Source organism: Chelonia mydas, chromosome 4 (genome assembly GCF_015237465.2).
Source record: "Chelonia mydas isolate rCheMyd1 chromosome 4, rCheMyd1.pri.v2, whole genome shotgun sequence".
Classification (NCBI taxonomy): Eukaryota; Metazoa; Chordata; order Testudines; family Cheloniidae; genus Chelonia; species Chelonia mydas.
In genome coordinates, this window is record NC_057852.1 from 28,072,941 (window position 1) to 28,094,221 (window position 21,281).

At 41.0% G+C, this 21,281-nt stretch overlaps 1 protein-coding gene across 16 annotated transcripts in view; it reads left to right on the top strand.

The window, feature by feature from the left end:
* The window catches only part of RAP1GDS1 (Rap1 GTPase-GDP dissociation stimulator 1), a 154,478-nt gene that overhangs the window by 84,830 nt on the left and 48,367 nt on the right, over positions 1–21,281 (top strand). For 14 of the 16 annotated variants that reach the window (XM_037896942.2, XM_043545193.1, XM_043545199.1 and 11 more), the window contains 2 exons: positions 382–504; positions 8,553–8,678. In XM_037896942.2, the coding sequence (XP_037752870.1) occupies positions 382–504; positions 8,553–8,678 (249 nt within the window). Of the gene's footprint in view, positions 1–381; positions 566–8,552; positions 8,679–21,281 lie in introns of those variants that run through there. The other 2 variants (XM_037896944.1, XM_037896943.2) reach the window with 2 other exon arrangements.

Sequence of the window (21,281 nt, forward strand, 5' to 3'; positions counted from 1 at the left end):
GTTGAACTACCACAGACCTTTTTGTCCCCTAAACTTTCATCAAGATTTTCTTATCGCTCTCTGCGTTAGTTTCCCCATCTGTTTGTAAAATGAGGGTAATCCTACATTTTTAGTTACCACATAGTTGCTTTGTAAGGATTAACTGATATAAAGTGCTTTGAAACGTTGTGTTAGATAAACACTGTTAGATGAACACTAAAACATCAAGCTCTGCCTTGTATATAGCACGGTAGTTGCCATGAGACTTACCTTTAAGCAAGGTCTAGATTTAAGTTAAATTTTTATGCGTGCACATTTTCAAAATTTACTCTCCCCTCTTTTTTAAAAAAGAGGCTGTAATTTATTATGCAAGTGATTTTTTTGTTTTGATGTGTTTTTCAGATACCGAGACAAGTGAAAAAATCCAAAAAAGTGGGATTCTTCAGGTGTTTGCAAGTCTGTTGACTCCACAGTCTTCCTGCACGGCAAAAGTAGCTAACATCATAGCAGAAGTAGCCAAAAATGGTGAGGTTTTCCGCAAGAACTTTTCTGCTGGAACATCTTCAGTTTTGCACCTCACTTGTCAGTATGTTTTATTTCATTTATGTTTTCATTTTGTAGATTAGAGATTTTTCATCTGTCTCTCTTTCACCCTTTCTGTTTTTGTCTTGTCAATATTTTGTTGCCACTAGATTTGTTTAGAGTGCATTTATCCCCTTGCTAATCCATCAGAACAGCATTTGTTTTCAGGAGTTTTCAGTCTTTACTTTTGTGTTATATGTAATTTTTAAAAATCTATTGTGTATTTTTAATAGGCAAAAAAATATTAAGGCTTTAAGATTTTCAGAAATGCATGTACAGAAATGTTTGTGTACACAGTTACCGCAATAGATTGTACAAGTGTGGTAAATGAACATACGAATGACCTCTTAGGGCTGGGACCAGTGACAACATTATTACCCCTTTCAAGTCCTGTGACAAAATAGTAGGATCAGTCACTCTGAAAATAGAGATAATTATTTGTGTTACAGTAGCAGCCAAAGGCCCTCACTCAGGATCAGGGATCTTTGTGGTAGGTGCCATACAACATACATATATTTGAAAAATAATCTAGAAATTCTTCTGAAATTATTTTTTCTTTATAAAGAATAATTCATGGACCCTAACCATTCCAACATGGGTGAAATTGATCCGGAGCAGAGGGCCCCTGTAAGCCCCTCCACATTCTTTCAGCTCCACTTCAACTCAGTGCTGTTCGATTTGTACTGTAGGGATGGGAAACTTTTTATAATGATTTTTTGGATCCAAGGTGATGCAAGAAGTGACAGATCTACAAACAAGCACATTATTTAGCCAGGTCATTATAGAATTTTGTATTGTTATTTATTTAAATATATAAATATATACAAATATAAATATATTTATAAAATATATAAATATATACAAATATATGCATCTGGATGGACAAGGCACCTTGCTCTGTGTAACCCTGTGGACTCCCTCAGCTGGGGAGGAAGTGGAGTGAGTGCTGGAGGTCTGCAGGCAGGAGCCACTACCAGGACTCTCTAGAAGGAATAGTAAAGGAGACGCAATTGACCCCCCTCAACCCCTGAAAATTGCTCCACTCCCATCCAAGGAGGTTCACTGGTGGGACACTATCAACTGCAAATCATCCCATCCTTTCTGCAGATCTCTCACGCAGATTCCTCTTTCGGAAGACACTGGATTGTGAGTCCATCTCCCTCTTCTATTTTTCCTTTGGAAGGGAAGTTGCTGAAGGGAGCTGACTCAACATAGTCCATCCTCTGCCCTCTTAGGTGGATCCTGGATGGCAGTGGGACCAGGGGAATAGGTAAAGATTGACAGTGGCCCTGTCTGGATACATTTAATCCAGGTACTGAAGGAGTCAGCAGTCCCAGTTCCTGCATAGCTCCCCCGTGACCGAATCTGATGTGTGAGGCTAGAAGAGGACTTCTAGTAGATCATAGGCTCTTTCAGATCTAGCTTTTTCTAGAGCTCAGGTGGGGAATTAACAATCTGATGAACTGGTTTCTTGTGTGGAGACAGGTTGTTGATTTGCTCATTTTGCCCAATTTGAATTGTAACGGTTCGCATTCTGTTAATGTTCATACTTTGGAAGAGAAATAAATCTGGCTCTCTCCAAGTCACTCTTTACTGTATTTGATTAACGTCAGGATCCATAGCAAGTTTGACCAAATTGTTACATTTTCTGTGGTAATCCCAAACATTTAACTTCTTTTCCGCTCAGTTAAAATTCCATTTAGAAAAAATGTGCTCTATACAATCAAATTGTCCCAATTTATTTTATTAAAGCTGTCAGTTAGATCTAATATTCTAAGCATGCTGTTGTTATCTGGATATATACCAGAAATAATCTGTGTCACAGTTACTGCTGCCCCTTCTCAGGGTCTCACTGAATGCACTTCGACAGGTATCAGGCCTTGGGCCTTTATCTCTCCTGGGGTTGAATTCTGCAATTCACCCACTCTTAGACCAGGAAACCATGACTCTTTGCATTTGGAACCTGCAAGCCCTTTTTCTCTTAGAGTCTGTGACAGCTTGTGTTTGCAGTGATACAGCTTCTTCAAAACAAAGCATGATTTATTCATCACCCAAACCTGCCAAGCAGGTAGAGCAAAACAAACAAACCCCCCCAAACACAATGAAAGGCCTACTCACATGCGTATTACTTACATCTTGATAAGTTTCTCATCATCTTGGCGAACTTACCTCTCTGGCATGCAGAAACAACCTGTACTGAAGCATTGTCAGCCTTTTCACTGATGCATCCTGGTCAGTATCTCTCAGCTCACACAAAAAAAACTCTCCCCTTTTCTAGGGTCTTTGAGCTGTGTGGTACCCTGTGATCCTAGGCTTAGCCTTGGGAGTAGTAGAATATTCTAGCTTGGCTGGAGCCAGGTAAGTAACTTCTTTCCCCAACTGATGGCCCAGTCATTGTTATCTTAACTCCTTTGAAGCTGGGTACCTGAGAAGCTCTTTTATCTGTCACTGTTTTACCTTTTCTGGGTTCTCAAACAATCCCTTTACAGCCTCCTTTGAGTTAATGCTATGCATTCAGGTAGGCAGCAATACGAAATTGAACAAGGAAATTGAGTCATACATAATACTCATAAAAATAATACAAACATTTCCCCAGTTTGTCACAATCTGTATACACCATCCTTTTAAACTCCACAACAGTAATTCCTGTTATTTCTGCTGCTTTGAGTTAATATGACATCTGAAGGTTCAGAGACCGCATTTAAAAAAAGGCAAACAGGTAAAGTATTTTGTACCTTGAGAGATTGAAAAATTATTTATATATTACCTAATCTGTAAATAGTTTAAGCCTCCAAAAATCTGCATATAGCAATCTAACTATATTGCAAAATTATTTCCCAAAATAAAAATGTTCCAAACCATATAGATAAATCCACCAAACCCTATTGCATACCTTTTCTGCCTTTAATATGTTAACTGAAAAATTTATAGTCAGTGAAATAATTGACAAAATACAGTATGAACTCCCCCCTCCCTCAATTTGCCTTCCTTTCCCCCTTCCCATCCTACAACTCTCTCCTCTTTCTTCTCTGTCACAGACACCCAAGTTTCTTATCTGCTTTTCTCCTCTAAACACTCCACTGAGCCCATCCCATTTCTTGATCTTCCTCATGCCACTCACATCCAATTCCTTACTGTTCTCCTTACCTTCTTATTCTCCTCTGGCTCTTTTTCCTCAAAATGCGAGCATGCTTTAGTTCTCCCATCTTAAAAAAAACTCTACCCTTGACCTCACTTGCCTCTACAATTACAGTTCCATCTCCTTTCTCCCTTTCTTCTCTAAGCTCATTGAAGGCAGTGTTTACATTCACTGTCTGGAGTCCTCTCCTCTAGTCCTAGACCCTCTCCAGTTTGCTTACATCCCATGCACTCAACTGAAACCGCTCTCGCCAAAGTCTCCAATGACCTCTTTCTAGCCAACACCCAGAACTCAGTCTTCACCCTCCTTGACCTGTCAGCTGCCTTTGATGCCATCAGCCATGCTCTTCTTGAGATCTTGTCCCCGCTTTGCTTCCAGGACTCTGTTACGTTATCTCTCTAATTGCTCCTTCAGTGTGTCCTTTGGAGGATCCTCCTCAACGCCCCCTCCAGCTTTCTGTGAAGGTTCCACAAGACTCTACCCATGGCCCCTGTGGCAGGGTGGTCATCTTGAATGGGTTAAAACAGCCCTAGGAGAGCCAATAGTAAAAGCAGCCCTGGAGAGGGCTGCGGCTGGGAAAAGGTGGGAAAAGGGATTAAGAACCACTGGGGGAAGCTGACTATATAGCTGACCACAGGTGTGGCTTTCTTAATCAGGCCTGGCAGGTCCTGATAAGAGGGCTGTGGGCCAGAAGCTGGAGGAGTCTCACTCCTGCCCTCAAGGGAGAACGGCTGGCTGCCCGAGAGCGATGTACCTTAAGTGGAGCAGTGCTGGGGAAGGGCAAAGGGAGCCGGAAGCTCCAGCCTGGTAAACACCCAAGCTGCAGGCCTTGTTAAAGGCGCAGAAAGGTACTGGGGCTGCAGAGGGGCAGCCTGGGAATAGGCAAAGGCAGCTGGTGCTAACCCCTTGCCAACGATGAGTGGCCATTATACTGCAGTCTGCCCCAGTGAGCGGGGGCTAGCTGATGACTGGCAGTAGCCACTGAGGCAAGGTGGGTTTAGTGGGTTGGGGGTTCCCCTGGGAGGAGAGACCCAGAGTGAGGGGGTACTGCTGGGGCAGAACCCCAAGGTAAAGGACACCAGGGTCCAGGAGGGACACGGGACCGGCGGCAGGTGAGACACTAGCCTGCAGAGGGTGCTCCATACGCTGGAGAGCTAATTCCCTGGACAACCAGCAGAAGGTGCCGCACCAGTGAGTCCTTGTCTTGCTACAGCCCCCTACTCTTCTCCCTCTGCACCTTATCCCTGGGTAGTCTCATCTGCGAACACAAATTCAGCCTCCAACTCTATGCTGACGTCTCACAGATCTGCCTCTCTCTGCCACATCTGTCTCCTGCCCAAGCTAAAATCTCAGCCTGTCTGTCTGACATCTTGTTGTGGATGTCTTGCCATGAGCTCAAGCTCAGCTTGGATAAAATAGAGCTCTTAATCTTTCCCACCAAGCCCGGCTACCACCTGCTTTCTCTATCACTATGGACAACACTGCCATCCTGCCTGAGACGCAGGCTCATAACCCAGGTGTCATCTCTGACTTGTACCTCTCTTTAGGTCCTCGCATCCAGGCTGCGTCTAAGTCCTTGCCGTTTCATTCTGCATAATATCTTGAAAATATCGCCTCTCCTGTTCTTCCACGCAGCTAAAACTCTTATCCAGGCTGTCATCATCTCACAGTCTTTCTTCACTCATATCCAGTCAGAATGCTGCTTCAGAAACTGTTCTCTTAGACCATCACTTTGACCACATCACCCCTCTCCTATCAAACATAAGCTGCTTGTCTTCACTTTTAAGGACCTTCAGACTCCGCCTCCATCCTACGTATCGTCTCTCATTTGCTATTGAATAGTCAAAGCTCACCTTTGATCAACCTATGTTGCCAGCCATTTGTTAAATTTTCAATCAAGAACTTTCATACCCCTCTTACGTTACCCCACGCATTGGGGAGAAGTCCCTGTAAACATCCACAAAGCTACCTTGTTATCCTCCTTCAAATCCCTCCTTAAAACTCTCCTTTGCTTTGTTACCTACAAAAAACTTGACAGCAGTTCAGATGCTGGTGTGCCGATATCACTGCATATCATGCTGACCAATATTATCTCATTGTTTCCTTGTACTTCTCCATCTACCTGTCTGTATCCATCTGTGGTCTCTTGTCTTATATTAGATTCTAAGTTCTGTGGGGTAGGGACCATCTTTTTGTCTTGTGTTTGTGCAGCGCCTAGCACAGTGGAGTCCTGGTCAATGACTAGCGCTCCTAGAGGCTGTGGTAATACAAATAATAAATAACCACTAGCACTTTCTTCCTCTTCAACAGTCAAGTCACATTGTCAACTGTGGTATGAAAGCTCCAGAATGAGCTTTTGGTCTCCTCCTCTGCAATCGTAAAATCAGTGTTTCAAAGGGGTGCATGTGTGCGCTCCTCATGGATTTCACAACGGCTGTGCTTTACCTCAAGATGGAATTTACTGAAAATATTTTTTCAGAAAGGTTTGTGGAATTGGGGATTGCACAATAAGCTTACTCCGTTACCTCCCTAAAAGAAACAAACTATAAAGCCGACCTGTTTGGCTTCAACTGCTGGGATCTTCATAGTCAGGGCACGTTAACATTACAAACGTAAGTTGACCTATGTTAACCACTGTTGATGTCCACACTATCCTCCTCCTGTCAGCGATGTGTGTCCTCACTAGGAGCACTTCCACCACCTGAAGAGGGGCAGGGTGGGGGCTCGCAGCTCCCTGGCAGGAAGGGGTGGCTGGCTCCTGGGGCTTCTCGCCTCCTTGCGTAGGGAGCCTCTGGGCAGCAGCCTGGCTAGGAACTGGGGCAGCCCACATGGAGCCGTGAAATAGACAAGACAGCCAATTTCAGGGGGACAAGACTTTAACGTGTATGCCAACATAATTAGGTCAATGTAAGAGGCCTCAGTCTCTGGTCAACTATTTAACACGGCAGCTATGTTCTGTTAGGTATTTTAATGTGATTCAAGGCCTCCAGGGGACCTGCTTCATCTTCTAGTGGGGTTGCACACCAGTAGTACTGCTCCCTGCATCACAGCACTGCTGCCAGCAGCTCCTTCCACCCACTCCTCACTACATTTGTTGAGTTGAAGTGAAGTCTATTCCTCACTACAACTAGGGGGCCATGAATTCTGTTTGTCTTCCCTTCTCACATGAGTGGGGAGTGACAGTGAAATCTACTCCTCTTCCGTAGGAAGGGTGAAGAATGAAATACTATTCCTCCCACCCCCAAACACAATGTGTGAAACTAAGAGAGAAAACCTTCCCTTCAGTGGAGAGGAGACAGCAATTGGTTTTGTGGAGGTAAAACAGATGCGGGGGGAGAAGTTGAGGAGGAGAGAGGATGGGGTATGTAATGGAAGGGAGAAGAAGAGAGAGGGAGGATCTACCAAAGGGCGAAGCAGAGGAAGGGGAAAGAAAACAATAGATCCAATAAAGAAAAACTGGGATGAAAACGAACGTGGGAGACTGAAGGAGGAAAAGAGAGAAGTGAATTAAAATGGCATGAGAAATAGCAAAAGCAAGAAAAGATAGATAAATGTAAGGGACTGACGGATGTGATCTCGGATCTTGTACATGACAGTGCACTGTGCTGACATTAGACTCCTTAGCATAGCATTTATTTACAGCTTTGCCAGATTGTGTTTTAGGGTTTTTTTGTGCTGGCCATTGGGCTTCCACCTGACCTATACAAGTCTGTTTTCATCTGTTTATCGACACATGACAGTCAAAGTCTGTAAGGACATACGGACAGGTTAAATCTGTGCTAATGTCATTTTCATAGGAAAAAAAAATATTGCAAGATTAGTAAACATGGATAGCTGGTGCTTACATTTCTCAGTTGTTTATAGGTAAATCCGGACCCCAGGCTAGCCAGGGAATTCTGCCTGGAAGCAGAACCCTTGTAGTTCTGATGTACAAGGAAAGGGACTGAATTTGCAGGAGCCCTGCAAATAGGAGTTGGGTTGCACAGGATGCACACCCCAGGACCAATTCTTACCTCATGGACATCAGTGTAATTCCGTTGGCTCCAGTGGAATTACTCCTGATTGACACTGTTGTAAGTAAGATTATAGCCTGGCCCCCTGTGAGCAGGGTACATGGCAGGAGGAGGAGTATAGGGGTAAGAGAATCTGCCACTGGTTGGATCATCTGGTTTTCCCCCCACTGTGGGGCCATATGGACTGTGAAAAGTTACTTTGGCCTCTTAAACTTCTCTAATTCCCCCCCTACTGTAGAGATATCCAGTACCCAGCTTGCTACTCAGTGTTAGTTCCCTGCGTTTATCCTTTGTAGCAACTGTTTTTCAGGTAATTGGAAATTTAGCTTCCATTTCTGCTTATATTTAATTTAGATAATCTAGTAAAACAGATAAGGCTGTTCATTTTGGAGGAGGAATGCTGCAGTCTTAAATCTGCTTAATAGAGGAGTTAACATTTTGTTTAATTTGCAAATGTGGAGAACAAATGTTGCCAATAGTCTGTTCTTTTCTCCTTGTATTTATTACTCTCAAAACATGCTCAGTGATTATTTGGAGAATGTTAAATTAGTTTCCATGAAAGTCAATTAAAACACTCTTGATTTCTGATGAATCAATGAGCAATGGAAAAAGCGTAGCCAGAATTCTGAATCTGACCATCTTGTCTGGAATCTTTTTTGATAACTAGATTGTTTTGCCAGACATACATTTATTCTCATAAAGTGAGGAAGCTACAGTGCCTGCATAAGATGGGAATCTGGAAAGGAAAACCTTTTGCCAAAGATGAATTTTTGTGTTAACTAGAAAAGATCAAACCAATATAACTCGACTTTAATTAAATATCTCTCTGTTGTTTGCAGAATTTATGCGGAACTCATGTGTGGATGCTGGGTTGATCCCTCCACTGGTGCAGCTCTTAAACTGCAAAGACCAGGAAGTGTTGCTTCAGACAGGACGTGCCCTGGGCAATATATGCTATGATAGCCGTAAGTGTGGAAATGTAACATTTTTTGTTGTTGATGGTGGTTTGGGGGGTTTTTTGTTTTGTTTTTTACTGTGTCATACAGTTATAAACTGTGAGTTTTCCTCCCCCCCCCCGCTTTATGTTCCTTGCACCGATTAGTCTGATTTTATGGGACAGTTGAAATGTATCATAGGTGTGACAACTGTACTCTGCTTCTGTGACAGACTGGTTAAAAAAAAAATACCATTTCAATATTATAATATTTCTGGACATGAGACTAAAGGAGGTTTTTTCTCTTTAACATAATGGGTAAGATTTTCTAAGAGCATATACTAAGCATGCAATTTGAGACTTGAATAGCCACAAAACTAGAATTATTTTAAATTGTGCTCACCTTTGGACCACATTGGAGGAGTAGGAAGGGAACATGTACTTCTCTCCAAGCCTCAAACAACAAAAGATATAAGTTAAAGAGGAGACTACATATGTGGATGAAAGGTATGCCCTAACTATGTTGCAAATGCTGTTACATTCTTAAATGGATGGCCATGGTACCAGGACCATGCACATATCTTTTTCATTTTTTTGTGGGCACAATAGGTTTCGCATGCCCAAATGTTATTGAGCTGAAATGTAATTGTGAGTTCAGTTGCAAATTATGTACATAGTGAGAGGATTTGCACAACTGAATCAGGTGCAATGTTTTGAAAATGTAGTCCCATCTTTCTTCAATCTAAATATTTTGATCAGTATGGAAAATGTAATTCTACTAGTTTAACAACATTTTTTTCCCATGAGATTAGATATAGCTAGGGGCCTGGGCTCCCTATTGATAAGTGCAGTGACTCCTGCTAGTGTTTGTAGATCCTATGAGTATATATCAAGAGAGAATAAGCTACTTAAACTTGCATGAAGAGTATAGTGAAGAAGCAGAGTCCTTGGGAATGTGTTTATATTATAGAAATTATTCATGCAGAATAACTAGAAGGCTATGGATGTCTGCAGATGGCAAGTGAAATGAAAACATGAAAGCATTTTACTAGCTTGAGTTACTGTACCTTATTGCTTATATCAGGAATGTAGTTTTCTTTGTGGTTTATGTCACCTTCACTAAACTGTCTGGTATTCTGACTAATGTCTGTTCAGTTCGATTGTATTAGTAGTTTCTTCATTACATTTGTTTCTCACGCTAGTTTGGAATTTTACATTTTATGTTGCTGTACATTGCTTTATATGTGAACTCCATGAAGTTAATCAGATTTGCCAATCTGGCAGTTGCATTTACAGACATCTGCTGCTTGAGGATGATAACATTTCATTCCCTTGTTTAGGCTTTTCTATAGGCTGACTGATCAACTGAACAGCTGCTTCCCAGTGGAAACTTCAGCAAGAAACTGTTGAGCTTTCTATTATGTTACTTATTTGTCAAATTGCATTTCAGGGTCAAATGTGATCAGAAAGCTCACTCCATGGATGATTTATTTCATATGAATAGACTCTGTGTGACTATTCATGTCACCTTTGTTTCCCGTACATTACTGCTTGAAAAATAATTAGGACACCAAAATGGTTCCATGCTGTCAAGTACTGTATAACTGCCCCTACGTTTTGCATTGTCTGCAGCATTTGTTCAATATAGAGAGTCTTTATTAACAGTTTTGTGTTGCTCTTTTGTTGAGCAAAATTGGCACTGGTAAAATCTACAGTAGGCAGTGGTGTGTTCTGTATACCAAGTGTAGCTGTTTTCCCATAGATAGTAACAGTCTTGCCTGTGTACTCAGGGAAGAGCAATGAATAATGTGTAATAAAATGTCATGTAAATCAAGATTAGTATCTTTGATTAAATTAGACTAGACTACTACAGGGCTTATTTATCACATCCATCCTGCCACAACTTATTTTATATGTGTTATCATAGCCTTTACGGGCTCTGTGTTTATATATACCAGTAGGATATTAAGTTAAGGACAAATACTTTGTGTTCATCACAATAAATATTTGATACAAATGTTTTCCCTTATGGTCATAATTGTTCATATTGGGAAACTATTTTCTCTCACAGTGAGTTCTAAGGTGTAACGAAGACAGAATATGCAATCAAATATTTGTAAGTGTATCATGCACAGACAAAGTGGTTCTTTTTCCTTATATTTGAAACAAAGATAGCTGTTACCCGTTTGGTAAAAGGAATCAGTATTAGAAAGTTGTAGCACCTCTTTAATTCAACTTAATAATCTAAAGGAGTATTACATGTATTAATCTTCAGATTGAATTTTGGTGACTTTCCTAGCTAATTCCATGTAATGGCAAGTGAACTCCAGAAACTGTGATTACAGGGTTCCCTCATCACTCATGAGAAGTGAAGCTATGAGTAAGATCTGCAAGTCATCCCAAATAAGGACTGTACAGGCCCGTTATACAAAATCAAGCCCCTTCCTACTGACATCTACATATATTCCTACATATATCTATTCTAGTTTGAAACCAATGAACCCTGTGCAACTTGGTGAGTTTGCAATTTATGCTTAGAGGTTTTCTTGCATGGCACGAAGTGAATCAGGCTCCCTGTGTTTTAGAGGGAAAGCAGTCATGGTGCTCTAGAAGGAAATTGTCAAGGGATTTTCATCATTTAAAAAATAAAACTTTGTTGCTCACTCCTGTGGGAAAAGCCCAGAGAAAGGGGCCCTGAGGAGAGGAGTTCCCACATCTTTCCATTGGCATAGGAAGGGTTCCGTTTCCCCCCTACCCCTCCAGTGGAAAGAAGAGGGGCACTGCGCCCCAGAATGTGCAGTTCCCAGGGGATCTACATGAAGGCAGAGCCATCTGCACAGAACTCCTGGTTGGACAATCTATGGAGAGGTGCTACGGAAAAATTAATGTGCCATTTGTTCTTGGTGGATGAAGAGTTTTAATGCTTCTCCAAAACCAAAGAGTGAAAGCTGTGCCTGATGGGATGGAGGAGTAACTTCTGAAAATGGATCTTGGGGGGGCAATCTGGCCTCTTTATTGAAAGCCTGAAACTGAACCTTGTTTCCTTTCTGATATTCCTTCCTCTCCCTTAGATAGGCACATACTGTTCCTATGGGGTTGCTTGTCAGTGCTGAGTCTTTAAAAGAACATTGAAACATTTGTTTGAGAAAAAACACAGAGGGAGAATTAAATGCATTTTACAAATACAGAGAAGGAGGGAAAGTAGGTCAAATTTTGGAGCAAGCAGCCTTGACAGTGTCCCTTTTAAGTACTTGTTATTGGCTTTGAGGAGATCTGCTTTATGTAATTCTCCTAACATCAAGGCAGCAAGCAGGGATAACTACAAAGTCGAGTGGAAGGAAGCTTTGTTAGTTCTGATGAGATTTTATTTATATATATATATATATATATATATATATATATATATATATATATATATATATATATATATATATATATATAGTTCCAGTCTCCCTCTCACATGCAGAGATGAAAGAACAACTGAGACTGCCAAAAGTTTTGATCAAAGAACGGGTTATTTGTTTTCAGAGAGCTTTTGAGGAATTAAAGTTTCCTGTACACTGTGTGTAAACCATTCAGTGCTGTCCTGCAGTTTAAAAACAATTGCATTATTGTTTATTTCTATAATGCTTATAAATGTACTAGTGCTTTACAGGTATAGACCGTTATAAGGCAGGTCCCTGCCCCAAAAAGCTAACAATCTAAAGAGAGAAAATGGGGAGATGAGTGGTGTGTCTCTCTCTCACACACACCTCTACCTACCTACCTCTAGCCAATTAGCCCAAATGATATTCTCACTCAGACCTACCGTTTTGTCTGATCTATACTACTAACACTAAATACCCATACCCTCATCCAGTTATTTAATGCTTCTAACCTGTAATTATTTTTAGCTTATAATTAACCTCCCTACATTTCTACACCTAGTCAATTCAAACCACCAAACCTATCCTCCTGCCAATTCTGTCTCACAATGCTTTCTCTACACAGCAAGTCCTAGACTCTTTTCTGCTGCCCTCCTGGATTTGAATGTAACATGTAGACCCTGCCTGCACTGCCCAGGAAAACCATGTTAAATATAGCTTATGCTAGAAAGGAGCAAAGATGATTTCCCTGGCCAGTGCAGAGAGCTATCTAAGAATAGACTAGAACCTAAAAGTGATCTTCCACCATTAACTCTAGCAATCAACGGTATTAAGTTACATATTGTGCTACTGCACACTTTTTTCAGTTTCTTTTAGTAGCTTTCGAAGTCAAAAATAGACAAATTATCATATGTATAGGGACTAACCAATTTATTTGAGCATAAGCGTTCGTGAGGTACAGCTCACTTGCATCCGATGAAGTGAGCTGTAGCTCACGAAAGCTTATGCTCAAATAAATTGGTTAGTCTTTAAGGTGCCACAAGTCCTCCTTCTCTTTTTGCGAATACAGACTAACACGGCTGCTACTCTGAAATCTATCATATGTATAAAATTCCAGGCATCATAGGTTGCCTAACAAAAGGCAGACAGGCAGCAAACAAGAAATGTGGAGTCACTGGTGTGTTTCTGTTAGATCATTTCACTATTGGTTTTGCTTCGCTAGATGAAGGTTTGCAGAAATGCAAGAGTTACTCATCAACATTCCCCATGGCAATGATCCATTAAGATGTATACATACTCCTGAACAAGTATGTTCTAATGGTTGTACGGGGAACTTGAAGCTAGAAAATCTGGGTTCTGCACTTTGCTTTGCCATAGACTACTTGTATGACCTTGTGCAAGCGAGAATTCACCTGGAGATACCACAGTAATATCTAGCACCACATTCAGGGAATACCGGCAGGGATTGGGGGTCTGTGGGAAATGAAGGAAAACTAATGATCTCCTCACAAGAGTATGTATGTGTGCCGGAGTGGAGCGGGGACAGCTGGCATCACTATGGCATGGGCTATGGTTCTGCTCTAGAATCCAGCAGATACTGAGGCACAGGGATATCCATGGGAAGCCCCTGTGTCTGTGCATCAGCTCTGGGCCTTTTATCCCCTTCCCCATCCTCAGTGATCACACAACCAAAACCTCCCCTTGACACAACTGTCTCCAGACCCTCCTTAAAGCGGGGTCTTGGAAAAGGTAGAACATTCAGTAGGCTATATTATCTTCTCTGAGTAACCTCCTACAGGTTAGCAGATACAGTGTGTCAGTATCTCCAGTGTTATGAAATGAGAATCAATACGTTAGATGAATTCACACCAAACTTTGGTTAGGCTTACGTTGTCCCTCTGAAGCTAGCCTTCAGAAGGATAATTCACTCAGTTCTTGGGTGTGTCTCCTTCCTCCTGATCCATGGAGATCAGACGGGTTGGGATAAGAAGGTGGGGAAAAGTAAAATCAATTAACAATGTTAAAAAATGCACTAATGAACCAAGTTGGCTTCCACAGTTGTCGGGTTGTCTGTAACCTCAGCAAAGGCAGGTTGGAAACTGAAGGGAGAAAGAGCAGGGTGCATAGGCAACTTGGTGAAGTGCCTGTAAAAGGATCAGACTATTCTCATGGTTGCTATTGTTACGTTAGAGCCTACAAGTTGAAGTATATGAATATTTAGCATATCTGACATGTAAATACCTTGCAACGCCAGCTACAGCAGTGCCAGGCGAACACCTGTTCTCACTTTCAGGTGACATTGTAAATAAGAAGCGGGCAGCATTATCTCCTGCAAATGTAAACAACCTTGTTCGTCTTAGCAATTGGCTGAACAAGAAGTAGGACTGAGTGGACTTGTAGGCACTAACATTTTACATTTTTATTTTTGAGTGCAGTTATGTAAAAAAAATTGTACATTTGTAAGCTGCATTTTCATGATAAAGGGATTGCACCACAGTACTTGTATGAGGTGAGTTGAAAAATACTATTTATTTTCTTTTTTAGTCAAATTTTAATTAAAATAATAATATAAAGTGAGCAATGTACACTTTTTGTGTTCTGTTGTAATTGAAATCAATATATTTGAAAATGTAGAAAAACTTACAAAAATATTTATAATTTAAATTGGTATTCTATTATTAACGATACAATTAAAACTGCGATTAATCGCAACTGTTTTTTTTTAATCTCACGATTAATTGCGATTTTTTTAAATTGTTTGACAGCCCTATTTGAAAAATAAAAATTAGAGCACTGGCTTATGTGAAATAGAGAGAGCTGCAAAACTCATGCCAGGCGTCTTTCTTTAGCATGACTCATACCAGGAGTCTTGAGTCTTCCTCGCTCAAGCTTTTAGCTTTCATTTTTAAATGTGTCTGAAACATCCAGCTGTACTGATAAGTTATATAAAGTCAGAAATACTTGCTCAGCTTCTAGCTTTTAAAACTTAAATTAAAAGAAATATAATCCTTGTAGCAGGTGTCAGAGTGAAAGCCATGGAACTTGAAATACTCTCTCCAGAAGATAGATACAGAAAATGAAAAATTCCCCACCCTCCCACACCATAATAGGTGTCAATAGTGCTTTTCCGGGACCCTCTCTGAGGTTACAGAGCAATTCACTCTCTGTGCCGTCTAATCCTTGGCTTCTTTATGGAGTGCTAGGGTGAATATTATCAACTGTAAGAGGTGGTTTTGGGGACATGGACCCCTGCCTAATTAATCACCGCAAACCACCAACTCATTTCACATAGGCTGTCGTCTAACAGCTGTTTGGTAGCTCATCTACTGACCTGGATGGGAAATTAACTGGTTCTCATTACTCATTTCGCAAGTCATCCATTCTTTCACTTTTGGTCACCCTAGACCTACTCTATAGAATTCAAGACTCCCGGCTGAATTTCAGATATGTGCTCTGGCGCACAGTTCCCTTCCTTTTACACCCCGTGTGACCACCATCACTATGCCACTTCTTGTTAAGCTCCTCCTGCTTCTGCTACAAATTCTGTGTGTTCATCTGCCTCTCTTTTGGGTATATAGCACAGCTCCATTGCCAGAAAGAGCCAAAGTACAGGAAATAAGAAATTCTTCACACCTATAATTATAGACATGGAAAAATATTCCACAGATCAAGAGATGAAATTAATTTTAGGATCTGAAGCAGAGAGAGAGAGTCTTAAGAAGTATAACATATTGGAGACAGTGTACAAATTAAATTTACTACGGAAAATGGCATAACCTCTCTCAGTATCATGTGGAAAACCAGCAAAATCCTAGAACATGACCTGTGTTGACAGTCTTAGGCTACTTGTCAAATCATCTTCATGAAGGTCACCCTCTTACATGTCAGCAGGGCGCATCCTGTGGCAATGTTTGCTTTCCAGTTTTGTATTGAATCTTATAAAGTACAAATATCACCCACTAATCTATTTCTCAAGGAAATTATGAAACTGAGACCTGTTAATGAGCTTTTAACTCTTTGCTGTGAACAACTGATAGTTTTTAGGAGTTGCTCACAGAGCTTGCCTTGCAGTTTCACTTTGTACCCTACAAGACCATGTTACTGTTAGCTCTAACTTTTCTTACGTGTACCGGATGCTAGAAGATTGTAGGTTTGTTATGATTATAAGGGAAATAACTACAGTATTTTTCCCATACATCTGCAACAGAAGTGTTGCATCAGCAAGAGATAGAGCATGCCCTATACATGCCAAAATGCATCTACATAGTAGTACTTAGCAATCATTAACTCATTAACCCTGAACAGTCTTGTGGGGCAGGTAAATATTATCCTCATTTTACAATTGAGAAAACTAAGGCAGAGTGATGAAGTGACTCTCCAAAGCTACAGAAGGAGCCAGTGTTGGAGCTAGTGGTACAATTCAGGAGTTCCCAGCTTGCAGTCCTGTGTACACTCTACTAGTCAGGGCCTCTATATTATTTTCAGAATCTACGAAAGAAATCCTGGCCCTACTGGCAAAACTCCTGTTGACTTCAGTGGAGCCAAAACTTCTGCTAGTGATGGGTATCCCTTAACAGTTACCTTCAAAGAGGAAAACACTGACCAAAAAAAATCCCCCACAGGTTTGTACCCCTTTGCTTCTTTAAAATGCATGTAGAAGGCCCAAAAATGTTTTCTGAGGTTTTTTTTTTTTTTTTTTTTTTTTTTTTTTTTTTTAAGGCAAGGACTGGGTTCTGCTTGCTTTTTACTGTAGAACTACTGGTCTTTCCTATCCTGTTTTTCCAGGAAATATGGATAACTGGAAAACTCAGGTTTATGACAACCCTGATACCAAGGAAATAAAATCTGATTAAGTGAGATGGGAACGGATTTTTTTTCTGAAAGTTTTACAATTTTTTGTGTGTCAACAGTTAACTCTCATGCTGTAAAATCAGTTGGAAATTTTTTTATTTTTAAAAATTCTTAATATTCATTGTATGCATTACAGTAGTGCCTGGAGACACCAACCAAGATCGAGGGACCTGTTATGCTAGGAGCTGTACAAATGTATAGTAATAAGACACAGTTCCTGCCTCAAAGAACTTACAATCTAAATAGACATTATGGAGAAAGGATGAGAAGGGAAATGAAGGCACAGAGAGATTAAAACACTTGCCTAAGGTCATGCAGCAAGTCAGTAGCAGTGTTGGAAAGAAAATTCAAATCTCCTGACTCCCAGCCTGGTGATCTATCCACCAGATCTTGCAGCCTCTCTAAAAGAAGGTTACACATTTAACACCTTCACCTCTTTAGTTAAAGACTAACGTCTACCTACACTCTCTAAAGAAGACCTCTGAAAAAGCAAGGGAGACAAGACTTGACATTCCTGCTATTTATAAAAGGTTAAAATAAAAAAACAGGAAAAAAAATTAGGCCTTCATTAATCCTAAAGTAGCACAAAAAGAGGCACAAACTTCTCTCACCCCTCCATTTGCAATAACACTTTTCAGGTCTTGTTTTGGTCCCATTGACATAGCATTATTAGGCACTTCAATAAAACTGTCCTGATTGCCCATTCCATAGGAAAACATGGAGGATGAAGAATATACAAGCTCTCATCGCAGTTTTCCCTGAATCATTCCATTAAGGAGGCAGGTTTGTCTCCCTTGTTAAACTTGCAACCCTAAATCTTTCCCCTTGTACGTTTCCATTTTATTTAGCATAATTACATAACCATACACTGTTTTTCAAATAATACAATATAATATTTTTTCTACAAACTTAGATACAGTTATTCAGCATCTTAAAGTTCTGTGTATTATGTGTAAACCAGACAGACCGAGTCCATTAGTCATTTATATGACAGGTGTACAATTATCCAGTTTTACACAACATTACACACTATGGGGTAATAGTTAGTTTGCTCTCAGACAGGCCACCTAAGTTTGCAGCTAAGTGAAATGCATGTGCTGAATTGTACCTGAGTTGCAGCTGTTAGAAAAAAAATAGAAAACAAAAGAATAGTACATGGCTACTGACTTTATTAAAATATATCTCTTTTGAGAGGGGAAAATGCATCTCATTATTATTATCTATTTGTATTGCAGGAGCACATAGAGGCTCCAGCCAGGGATCCAAACTTTAGTGTGTTAGGCACTGTGTGTACACACACACACGAAAAGACAGTCCCTGTCTCAAAGAACTTGCAGTCTGCGTATATGACAAAAGATAATAGGTGGATGCACAAATAGATTGGGAGAGCACAAGCTAACAATGAGGGCATTATGATTTGCAGAATACGCAGTGGTCATACCATATAAAATCCCAGATCCTCAGGGACAGGTGAGAAGCACAGCTTGTGAGTATGTGCATGTATAAAGGTGGCCTTTGAGCTCCCCCGATCCTGAGCCAGCTGAATGTCTGGCTAGTTCCCCAGCATAACTCACAGCAGTCTGAATAGTCAGAAACCTGGTCAGGTCCCTTACAACAGCAGTAGGATGGTATCTCCCTGTAAAGATGTCATTTACCTGGTACAGATCAAGTCAGTTTCCCTTCTCTCTGTACTGTGTTACTCCTCACATGTCAGCAATCTCCCTCTTGGTGATTGGGTGGTTTGAGGCTCTGGTGAGTTGATATTTGGCCCTCCAACAAACCCCATCCATCCTTCCCTTCTTGGGCCACCAAAATATTTCAAAACAAAAAACACATCCTTGTCCTTTCCCAGCCAACCGCTTTCACCCCTATTGATGCAGGACTGCTTTTGCCATTTATCCTCCCCAGGTTAACCAGTCCCTTCTCCTTTGTAGTAGAGTTCCCAAATGCCCACCACTACTTGGGATTGCTGTAGGGGAGCGCAGGCCCTCCTTCTATTCCAGGCTGCAAGCCCTGGAGCTTATACCCTTGAGAGCAGTCTGCCCTATACCCAAGACTTCCCTGCTTCACACATGCCAGGGCCACTCTCTGCTACTTTCCTCCCTGCTTTCTGAATCCTTACTATTTTCTCTGGGGCTTACCAAACAGTTCTGCCCCCCATTCTTCACCCCTCCCTGGAGTTCCTTCTTCATCTTCCTGTCTCTAAGCTTCCTCCTGGCTTTGAGGGGCCTGTCTTGCCACATGTCCTCCTGGGCTGCCTCCCCCACTCTCTTGGTAGAGAACCCTATTCGCATCTTGTCTGGATCTTGATCTCCCTAGACTGAGCACAGAGTTTCCTTTATATAGTCCTGCTGTCTCATAATACTGGACTGTGCCCCCCACCAGTTCCTCTAGACTACATCCACCAGACTGCCCATGTTCTGTGTTAAACTTTGACCAGGTTATGCTTGACCTTTAGCCTCCCTTAAATGCCAATTCACACCATTTTAGTCCGTCCGTTTCCCTCCCCCCCCGGTTTCCCCACTGGGATGATTCTTACACGGCCGAGTACGCCAGTTCCATACCCCAATCCTCTAGGCAGTGTGGAACAAAGCGGTCAAATGGCACCCCAGGATAAGGACCAAAATTTCCGAAAGTTATACTGGACCATTTTTACAATGTTACAAGATACTATACATGCATCTGAAGTTGTGGGAAAATACCGTATATATAAAAGAATCCTAGGACAGGAAAGGACTCCGAGAGGTCATCTAGTCCAGTCCCTGCACTCATGGAAGGACTTAATATTATCTGGACCATCCCTGACAGGTGTTTGTCCAACCTGCTCTTAAAAATCTCCAATGACGGAGATTCCACAACCTCCCTAGGCAATTTATTCCAGTGCTTAACCATCCTGACAGTTAAGAAGTTTTTCCTAATGTCCAACCTAAACCGCTCCTTGTTTCTTGTCCTATCCTCAGAGGTTAAGGAGAACAATTTTTCTCCCTCCTCCTTGTAACAACTTTTTATGTACTTGAAAGCGGTTATCATGTCCTCTCTCGGTCTTCTCTTTTTCCAGACTAAACAAACCCAATTTTTTCAATCTTCCCTCACAGGTCATATTTTCTAGACCTTTAATCATTTTTGTTGCTCCTCTCTGGACTTTCTTCAATTTCTCCACATCTTTCCTGAAAATGTGGCGCCCAGAACTGGACACAATACTCCAGTTGAGGCCTAATCAGTGTGGATAGAGCAGAAGAATTACTTCTTGTGCCTTGCTAATACATCTGAGAATGATGTTCAGTTTTTTTTTTCAATTGTGTTACACTGTTGACTCATTTAGTTTGGGATACACTATACTCCCAGATCCCTTTCTGCAGTACTCTTTCCTAGGTAGTCATTTCCCTTTTTGTATGTGTGCAACTGATTGTTCCTTCCTAAATGGAGTACTTTGCATTTGTCCTTATTGAATTTCATCCTGTTTACTTCAGACCATTTCCCCCGTTTGTCCAGATCATTTTGAATTTTAATCCTATCCTCCAAAGCACATGCAATCCCTCCCAGTTTTGTGTCATTCATAAAATTTATAAATGTACTCTCTATGCCATTTCATTGATGAAAATACTGAACAGAACTGGACCCAGAACCCATCTCTGTGGGAACCCACTTGATAATCCCCTCCAATTTGACTGTGAACCACTGATAACTACTCTCTGGAAACAGTTTTCCAGCCAGTTATGCACCCACCTTATAGTAGCTCCATGTAGGTTGTATTTCCCTAGTTGTTTATGAGAAGGTCATGCGAGACAGTACCAAAAGCCTTGCTAAAGTCAAGATATATCACATCTACCGCTCCCCGCAATCCACAAGGCAGAATTAAGGTTCCATACACAAACTTAAGTGTTACTTTCTGACTTCTGAGTTCTTAGCTTAATATTTTCTTAATGTAGGTTTGTAAATGTTTTAAATGGAATTAGTTCATAATCAAAACAAAATTTAGGAAACTATACACTTAGAAAATTAAAGTCTTCTGGGAATTCATGACACAGTCATGTCACTGGTTCATACTTTATCTTCAAAATTTAGACCTATTAGTAGAATCTGAAAAAGTTTTTACTAAATGGAAGTGTGGTACTGAAAAAAGTCTATGATAGTAAACCCACATAATCCTTACTCTTCTGTCTTAAATCGAAGTAAAGGATTTCCTTCTTTCTCCCTGACAGAAATGGAGCATGTCTGAAATCAGCAAGTTTTAAAATATGGTTTGCACTTGACAGTTGCCCTTGCCTATTGTTGAGGGCCCTGAGGTGCTGGAGTTTCTGTCAGTCAGTTCTAATGCAAAACCAAAGTCCTGACTATTAATGGACACAGGAAATCCTGATATACTGGACACATTCCAACTGCGGGATACATTCTATCTATCAAAAATTAGCCCTAAC